At 50.9% G+C, this 8875-nt stretch overlaps 1 protein-coding gene across 1 annotated transcript; it reads right to left on the bottom strand.

Moving 5' to 3' along the window:
* Positions 1-890: 890 nt before the first annotated feature.
* RPN1 (ribophorin I) lies at positions 891-8412 on the bottom strand. The gene is made up of 10 exons (XM_041425877.1): positions 8097-8412; positions 7421-7485; positions 5923-6229; positions 5467-5676; positions 4332-4524; positions 3905-4004; positions 3497-3635; positions 3206-3325; positions 2490-2735; positions 891-1470 (listed from the first exon to the last, which is right to left on the bottom strand). The coding sequence occupies exons 1-10, from the start codon at positions 8322-8324 to the stop codon at positions 1288-1290; spliced, it is 1791 nt and encodes a 596-aa protein (XP_041281811.1). The 5' UTR covers positions 8325-8412; the 3' UTR covers positions 891-1287.
* Positions 8413-8875: the final 463 nt, after the last annotated feature.

An 8875-nucleotide genomic window follows, 5' to 3' on the forward strand; every position in this document is an offset into this window, starting at 1 on the left:
GGGCTGCAGAGTGTCCGGCTGCTTGTGCATATCCAAGCACAGGGCTTGCAGGCAGCACTGAGCCAGAGGGGCTAGCTTTGCCTCAAGCCAGTGTGCCACAGGGGGCCAGTGCAGTGCTGTGACAAACCTTCACTGCCCAGCACAGCCACGTCTGGCACTCATCTCCTCACGAGCCACTGCTCTGTGGGGCTTTGTGCTTTGCCTGTGCTGCAGGCAACCTCCAGACTCCCTGCAGAGTCTGCTTCCCACAGGAACTGCAGGTGCCCAGTGGAGCAGGTGGAGCAGGCTACACACCACCTACCCTGCACACACAGCCAGCCAGGGGCAGCTGCCACCACCTGCAGTTCAGGGCAAACAGAGGGACACACAGCCCCTTCTGCCCTTCTGTTTCCTTCTGTATGAGGATCTCTAACCACTTTGACCTAAACAACTACGCCAGGCAAAGGCAGTAGGGGAGAAGCATGTTGCTGTCCCTGCAGCCACCTCTGGAGTATTCAACAATGAACTGAGGCAAAGGTGCACAGGAAAACATCTGAGGAGACTGATATTTGCAGGGCATTGCATACACCTCCCAAGGTATCTGAGTGAGGACCTACATGGGCAGCACAAGCGATGCAGGGACTTTTGTCACATGCAGCACACAGCAAGAGGATGGCAGGGCAGGCTCTGCTGTTTTCTCCCTGTAAGGGTGCAGGTGTATGCACATCCCTGGGGAACAAGGCCTTGGCCTTCTCCCCTGTCTGGGGTGGCAGAGCTCTGATTCAGGGCACACAGGAGGCAGGAGTGGTCAGGGCTGAACTCTGTTCCACAGGGAACTGCACTCCTGGCCCTGGGCAGGATGGGATCACCCAGCCCCTCCACCTCCCCCAGCCCAGCACAACACACAGACGCAAGGCAGTGACTGTTTTATTTCAAAGTAGAACAAAGGTATCTTTTATTCTTTCCAGAGCTGAGACATTCAGCTTGGCCATAGCATGTCTGTGCTCAGACTGGCTCCTTGTGTGCATTTACTCAGAGCACATCTATACAGGGCAAACCAAAAGCAGGAGATGTTTCATAACTTGGCTGAGTCTCACCTCTGGTAAAGAAATCCCAGCCAAACAGATGGCTTGGTTCCTTGCACAGCACGTGCTGCCGAGCAGACAGGCTCTATAGAAAAATCTAAAAACAAAATGCACTTTCAGACATTCCACATCAACTTTTCCCCTAATTTTGCTGGGAATGCATTTTGGCTCCAAGTGTAGCACTCCCACCTCCCTTCACACCTCTGCAGCTGCTAAAGCAGAGTTAGAGGGCATCAAGGATGTTGTCGATTTTGGAGACCAGGTCCTGGCGCTTGTTGGAATGCATCTTCTCGTTCTCGATGTACGTGTCCTTCTTGAGCTTGCCTGCCACCAGCCGCTCCGCCTCCACCGACGACTTCAGGACCAGCTCCTTCACTTGGCCATCCAGCTTCTGAATCTCACTGACCTGGCAGGGTGACAAACCAAGGGAGTATTAGAGCAGACAAAACAGAACAAAACAATCCCTACAGTGAAGCTGGAATAGAAGAGATGGCAGATGATAGCACTGACTTCATCTTTTGCTAAGTAGAAACATCTCCAATCCCTGAATGTTGCTTCCTGAACCATTACATTAGGAGGAATATTCCATGAAGGGGTAACTAAGGAGTGCAGATAAGAGGGCCTCCAAGGACCCAGGAGCCATAGTGGCAAGAGACTGTTAAAGAGTATTTAATGATGGATTTTAAAGGCTTCAAGCTAAATCACAGCTCTGACAGCTGGAAGCTGTGTCCCTACAGTTAATGTTCAGGGGGTGTGAGTGGTAGGTCTGCAACGACAGAGCTACTCTTTGAATTAAATAACAGATTAACCAAGGTGGCTATTAGCTAAATGGATCTTACAGACTAAAGTGTCTCTCACTTGGGGTTAAGTGGCTGTTTTCAGGTAAGTGTTAAAATACATTGAAGGGAAGGACAGTGGGTGTGTGCTCATTGTGCCATGGCTTTCAACATGGTAGAACAAAACACCCCCAGAGGAGCATCATGTTACCAAAATTCTGTCAGCACCAAATGTAAATGTGCAAGAAAAGAGATGAGGGAGAAGATTTTGAGTTGACTGGTGTGAGAGTAGAGTCAGAACTGTTAATCTGTTGATAGTTTCCATTTTTTGCTTAAGTGTCACTGCCATGAGCTCGATGAGAAGCATCAGGATTGTGTTACAAAAGCATTAACCTGTACAAATGCAGCTGGTTCATGGGCTGCTTAAGAAACAGCACAAGCAGCTGTTTACCAGCAACACTTACATGGCTGCATAACTGAGATTACTGCAAAAATAACATTTTTCACACACCCTTGCAGAGATCAAGCCATTTTCAGATTAAAAAAAACCCAACACAGACTGGCTGCAGAAACCCCAAATAAAACTTCTGCAGAATACTTGACAGACCCAAGAACAGGAGTGCTTATAAAATAAATTTTAATTTCTTACTTTATCACATAAGTCAGAGCCTTCTGTCTTCAGTTTAGACTGCAGAGAGGCTATTTCACTTGTCAGGGCCTTGTGCTCCATCTCCAAAGACTTTTTGCCACTGTTGAGGGTGGAGATGTCCCGTGACTGCTTGTATTTATTCACTGCTTCATCAAAGTGACGGTACAGCCCAAGCCTCTTGTTCACCAGAGTAAGCACCTGCTCTGTGATGCAGGCAACCTTCATCCTGGCTTCAGCAGCTGGATCCTGCAAGAGGACAGGAGGGAAGGTCAAAGCAGTCATATCTCTGACCTGCATCAAGCCATGCCTGCAATCTGCCACAGGACTGTTACAAAAACTGTTCCCTCTCCAATTAAGTCAACTGACAGTAATTAGGTGAATGGTGCAAGTGCTGATTAGGGGAAACACCTTTCAGCACTCAGTCCAGCCAAACAAGCAGTTTAACAGTGAAAACACTGCAGAGGGAGAACTGCAGACATCCCTTCTTCTCAGGGGGATTCCTTTTTACATAGCAAGCAAAACTCTAGTTAGCTTTATAACACCAGATCAGCCCCACAGGAGTACCAGTGCTCAGGCTGAACAAAAACAGGACTTCAAACAACCAGTAAAACTTTGGAATGGCGGGAACATTCAGCGAGAATTACTGGTATGAAAAATCACCGACCAACAGCTGAGAAATCTGCTTTTATTCCCACAGGGCTCTTCATCATACAGACCTTGGTGATGGAGAAATCCAGCCTGACGTAGACAATCACAGTGAAGAACAAGATGTAAAAGGCTCCAACTACCAAGAGAGGCTCTTGCAGCATCAGGATTTTGTTGAAGGTGTAATGAACCTACAAGAGAAGTCCAAACACTGAGCAGTGCCCCGTGTTACTGCAGGGTTTACACCGCTCCTCAGGCAGCAGCAGAACCACCCAAGCAGTCCAGTCAGTGTTTATTTCTTAGGTGTTTTGACTGAGCTGCTGAATTCAGAGGAGGCACAACTGCTCAGAGGCCACACTCACCACGATGTCCTGGATGTGCTGCTCCACCAGGTTGCTCTTGTGTGCCACAATAACAGGACGTCCAAAAGTGTCCAGATATGTGTAGTGAAGCTCGTCCGAGGCACGATTGATTTCATAGGGGCTGTCCACATGGATATTCCTGTGGGTAAAACCAAACAGTCCCACATGACTCTGTGGTGTTTGAGATGATGTAACCCAAGACTCGTCTGGGCAGTTGTAGCCTCTAGCACAAGGAAAATTACGCAGTTTAAACAATGCTCTACAAGGAAGCAAAGCTGTGTTCCAAGATCTCCTCCATATGCACAGTCATGGTTTTGATTCACTGTCCCCAGGCCATTAGAGCAGACTGGAGAAGTGCCACCAGCACATCACTGTCTGCAGTAACAAGCCAGGAGAAATCACACTTACTTGGCTCCTTCTGGCAGGACAATCTTGACAGTCAAAGAGTCTGTAACTTGCTCATCAAACACATGGTCAACAAACCTCATCTTCAGGGCATACTGATCACCTAGAAGTGCAGAGCAGAGAGTGGTTACAGTTCCTCAGAGAACAAGGGACAGCCTTGAAACTTAGCTCCCAGCCAGGGCAGGAGCAGAATTTGTATGGATAATTGTGCAGCAGGGGGCACTAGCTCACTCAGATATATTTTAACCAGATGTCTACAAAAACCTGAAGGAAGCACAAAAAAGGTGGATTTGCATATTCTAGAAAAAATAGCTGGCAACTGTTGTTGCTAAGGTCCTGTGTACCACAGCTTTCAATTCTTTTCTGTACAGCAACTACCTTTAAACACAAAGGAGGATGTTTTTTATTCCCTTCCCCCTCAGCCACCCACCAAGATTGTAGAGGTATTCGTAGCTTGGCAGGTTGTAGCCAATGATGTAATGGGTTTTCCAGCCCCCAAAAAGCGGGAATCGGGGACGGATCTCCATCTCCACAGAGTCATCCAGGACAAGAAGGTGGCTGGTGGAGATGTTCCCAATTTCATCTCTGTAATAGACATCCTGAGCAGCAGCTGGGAGAATGGTCTGTATGGAGAGAAGCAGCAGTGAGGGAGTTACTTCCAGTGAAATTGGCAAGACCAATAAAGGCTGGTAAGCATTGAGAAACTGTGCTCCCACATGAGACATGACAAAATGGCCATTCAGTTGCACTGAGTGGTAAAATTGTGCCATTATAAGCAATCCCACAAGGGGCTGCCAGCACTAAAATCACTTGGTGTCCAAATGAATGTGCTTTCTCCAGCTGAGTTTCAAACTGCCCAGACAGCAAGAGATCATCATGCCCACCAGGACAGCAATTCCCTTTTCACTCCAGCTTGCTGCCCTAGCTGACTGGGCTTGCTAGCTTTATACTCAGCAAAATGAGATTTCTGTTTGGCTGCACCACCCTAGAGAATTACAACAATCAATCCTGAAGGCGACAAGCAGTGAGAAAGGTTTTGGTTCAGATGAGAACACATAATACTTTTTACATCTGGCTAGCAGAGCCACAGCTTTAATTCTTGTTGAGTGCTTTGTGAGCAAGGAATGAATGGGTGAGTTTCCAACTAATACTGTTCAACATGAGGAGGAAATGACAGAGAAGCAACTCTGAAAATAAGGGGGTGGGGACAGAATGAATGGTCCTTGCACAGTGGAAAACCCAAAGCAGATATCTCAATACAGGAGTAAGGGATTTAGAGGGTCCCTGAGATTGGAAGGGTTGAAGTGTGGAAAAACACTACATGTCCTGTTACATGCAGCCTGTTGCAAATGCAGTAAAGTGTATAACCTCCTAATGCTGCATCCAAAAGCTATTCCCATCCAGCACAAGCTTTCTCTGAAAATAGACCAGAGTTTTAATATTCCCTTATTACTGGGGTATGTTACCAAACAAAAGGCAAAGGACAACTGCAATTTTTCTTTTCCTCTGGGGACCTAAGAAAAGGGGAAGCCACAGATATAAAAATACACTTGCAAAATGCCAACCTTAAAAGACTTGACAGAAGAGATCCCACTGTCTGGCTGTCTCTGGTAGTCGTATCTGGAGAAAGGCCCTTTCAGCACTGCTCCTGTGTGCTTTAAATCAACCGTCTCTTCAACAGCAATGTTCCCCCAGTGAGACACCTCAATGACTCGTGTCATGCTGGTGATGGTCAGGAAGGGACTGTTATTTTCATAGTGCACCTTCAGAGTGTCCTAACGAGGGAAAAAAGATAACTGTCAGATCTAAAGTAAGTAGCAAGCTTCCCTCACAATGACTCACTCCATGTGCCACAGAGAACCCTGCTTGGCAGATGCACATGTTCCTGGCACACAACTCACAGCTGGCCTGTGATTTCTACATGAAAGACTCTGCTTCCCACTCTCCAGCCTCTGAGACACATCCTCTATGTCTGGAAGATGCTCTCAGCAGAGCCACAATCCCTTTGCACAGAAATTTACCTGGCTGTATGCAGGGATGTCCTTGAAGGGGCCATATTCAATCATGTCCTCAGTGCGGGAAGGGTTGCCCAGCTTGGTGTAACTCTCCACGTTCCTGGAGGCCAGTTTGACACGGGTTGTTTGGGTCTTGGTGACGTATGGTGAGTAAAAATAGTGATTTCCTTCAAAAACCACAAACTGCTTCTCACTTTGGGTGATGTGGGTGGGATAGGGCTGCAAGACGTGTGTGAAAACCATTTCAACAGAGACACGGACCTTGGCTCCTGGGGCCAAAGGAGAGGGCAGCTTCACCGAGAAGAATTTCCCACTGCAAGGGAGAAGAACAGGTAAGGCAGGTGGGATCTCCCTGGAGAGAGCATTCAGATCCACCCACTGCAACATCCCCTGCAGACAGGCGACCATCCTGACCATCCATCGTGTGATTTGGGCAGGTATTTCACTTGCTCCTCCAAGGCACAGAGATGTCTTGTCCCAGCAGGTGTGATTACTGTGCTGGGGAAGAAGCACAGGCTGAACTGTGTCCAGGCACAGTTAGTCTTTGCTTCACAAAAAAACACCTAGCTCCCTTTTGGGAATAGGAATGGTGACATACTCCTCCCTAATCCTGCATTTATAAATCTTCAGGAAGAGTGTTTTTCCACTCTTCTCCAGATGACAGGAATGATCTGCATCAAAGGAAGCATGGCCACAAGTCCGGAAGACAAATCACAAACATCTTAAATACTTGTTCCCACAAAGTCTGTTCATTCTCAGATTTTTGCCCACACAATCTGAAATTAAGGAATGGCCAGAATGGGAGCAAGGTTTTGGACTGAGGTTCTACAGAATGAATTGAGACTCCACCGAATCTGTAAGGATTTGGACTGGACAGACCAAGGTGATGCCAGAAGCAAACATAGTTCATGTCACACCTGGTGGCCCAAGGGCAGGATCACATGAGACATCCAGCCATGCCAGAAGCCAAGGTCTACCCTGGCATCTTAACTCCACAGCCACTGTACTCTCCAAACCCAGCTGCACTGTGCTTTTGAGTCACTTTACAGGCACCACTCAGCTCTCATGGCTCAGAAAACACCTGCCTGCAGCACCTACATAATATTCCAAGCTTGGCAGCACAGAGCCTGATGCAAACAGCAGCATCCTCTCTCCTGGCAGCAGGAAGAGCCTGCACTGGGGGCCATGGTACCCAGCACTCTGTGGTGCTCTACACCCTGCCACAGGGCACTAAACTCTCTGTAGTCACCACCGGCAATCCTCTGAGAGCTCAGAATGGAGGAACGGGTAAGAGCATGACCAAATGCTTCTCTGACCTGGTGTCCCAGGGGGCCAGGGCATTACTCAAGGCACTGAGAACACGAGACTGAGCACAGCTGAGGAGGACAAGTGGTCGTGATCACTAGGTATGTGGAACTGGGAGAGCATCTCTGCTTCACTGTGAGAACAATTATGAAGCCCCCAAGCACAACTCTAGGTATTCACCTTAGAGGGTGATACTCACCTTTTTCCCTTAACTTTGGTCTCTTTCACTTCCAAGGCGTTCTCCTCCTCTTCCTCACCTTTCACCTGTTCCCAAGCAACATACGGGATCAGTGTGCTGTGTGCTGCCACGTTCCCTCAGCCTGGTTCCCAAGCCGGCACAGTCACCGTTAGTAGCACAAATGAGAATACTGATCAAATGCTTTTGTGATTTCCCTAGTGACTGGGGAGTGAGGCCATGGGGAATATGGCTTCACCTGTCAAGGTACACTACAGAACTCTGTATACAGCCCTACTATAGAGCACTGTATGTACCTCTCTCTGCTGTATGTAGAGTTTATCTAAAGTGACAGTACCTCCAGGGCTAGGCCAGAAGTATTGTCCTATAGCTCCTCCGACCCTCCTGTGGGTAAGGGCCGGGCCCCCCGTCCCCGCGCTGCCTGGGGCTGCCAGCCTTGCTCCGTCCGTGCTGGCGGCGACCCCTGCCCAGCCGTGACGGTGTGAATCGCCCCCGATCGCCTCCCAGGCCTGCCACCTCCGCCCTCACGCCGCCACACACGCCCCCCATCGCCGGCGGGCGCGGGATCCGGGAGCGGCGCTGAGGGCCCGGCAGTGCCGACGTGTCCCTTCGGGCGCAGGGCCGGGAGCGCCCGCGGGCTCCCCGGGCGCGGCGCTCCGTGCCCGCTCCCCGCGCTCACCTGCACGCCCAGGTGGGCCAGGCGGGGCTCCAGCCCGGGCTCCAGCGCCAGCAGGAAGGTGGAGGCGGCCGCGCCGCCCGGCGCATTGGCGAGGCTGAGCTCGGCCGAGATCTTGGCCAGGTGCGTGCTGAGGTCCAGCGAGCGCCGCACCTCCTCCAGCACTAGATCGGCGCTGGCCCCGGCGGCCGCCAGGCAGAGGAGCAGCAGGCGGCACAGCAGCCCCGCCATGGCCGGCACACCGCGCGGGGAGGGCACAAGATGGCGGCGCCCGCGCTGTACGGGCACGGCACAAGATGGCGGCGCCCATGGGGGAGGAGGCGCGCGATGGCGGCGCCCACCGGCGCTGGAGGCCCGGCCCCCTCCTCCCCGCCTTCCGCGGTGCCCGAGGAGAGAGGCTGGGCGGGCTCTTTCAGAGTGCCGGGAGTGGTTTCGGCTTCGCGCAGTTCCGGCGCTTCCCGCCGCCTCGCTGTATCGGCGAGTTGGGTGTGCCCGCGGGGCGCTGGGCCGCTGGCCATGCTGAGCTCCCAGGCCTGGGCAGGCCTCTGGGCCGGTCAAGCGCTGCTTGTTTGGCCCTGCTGGGGTTTCCCACTTCTTTTTCTGCCCGAAAAAGAACGGAAAAACAGCTATAACAAATATGACAGGATGTTCAGGGCTTTCAGGTGCTTCTCAACCTCCTCTCCTGCCACGGCACAAAGCGGCTCTGTTTCTCCATGTTTTTAGCAGTGGCCGGTTCCTGGCAGGGCTTCCAGGGGCCAGAGGTGTCCGTCCTGTGTTGGGCA

This window comes from Onychostruthus taczanowskii, unplaced genomic scaffold (genome assembly GCF_017590055.1).
Source record: "Onychostruthus taczanowskii isolate IOZ18803 unplaced genomic scaffold, ASM1759005v1 scaffold9, whole genome shotgun sequence".
In the NCBI taxonomy this organism is placed as follows: domain Eukaryota; kingdom Metazoa; phylum Chordata; class Aves; order Passeriformes; family Passeridae; genus Onychostruthus; species Onychostruthus taczanowskii.

Excerpts from the sequence above, each read along its gene's own strand:
- RPN1 (XM_041425877.1), bottom strand. The coding sequence starts at position 8,324 with ATGGCGGGGCTGCTGTGCCGCCTGCTGCTCCTCTGCCTGGCGGCCGCC. Across the intron at positions 6,230-7,420 it reads ACCAAAGTTAAGGGAAAAAG|TGGGAAATTCTTCTCGGTGA; the intron begins GTGAGTATCACC and ends TCTCCCTTGCAG. Across the intron at positions 4,525-5,466 it reads CTTCTGTCAAGTCTTTTAAG|ACCATTCTCCCAGCTGCTGC; the intron begins GTTGGCATTTTG and ends CTCTCCATACAG.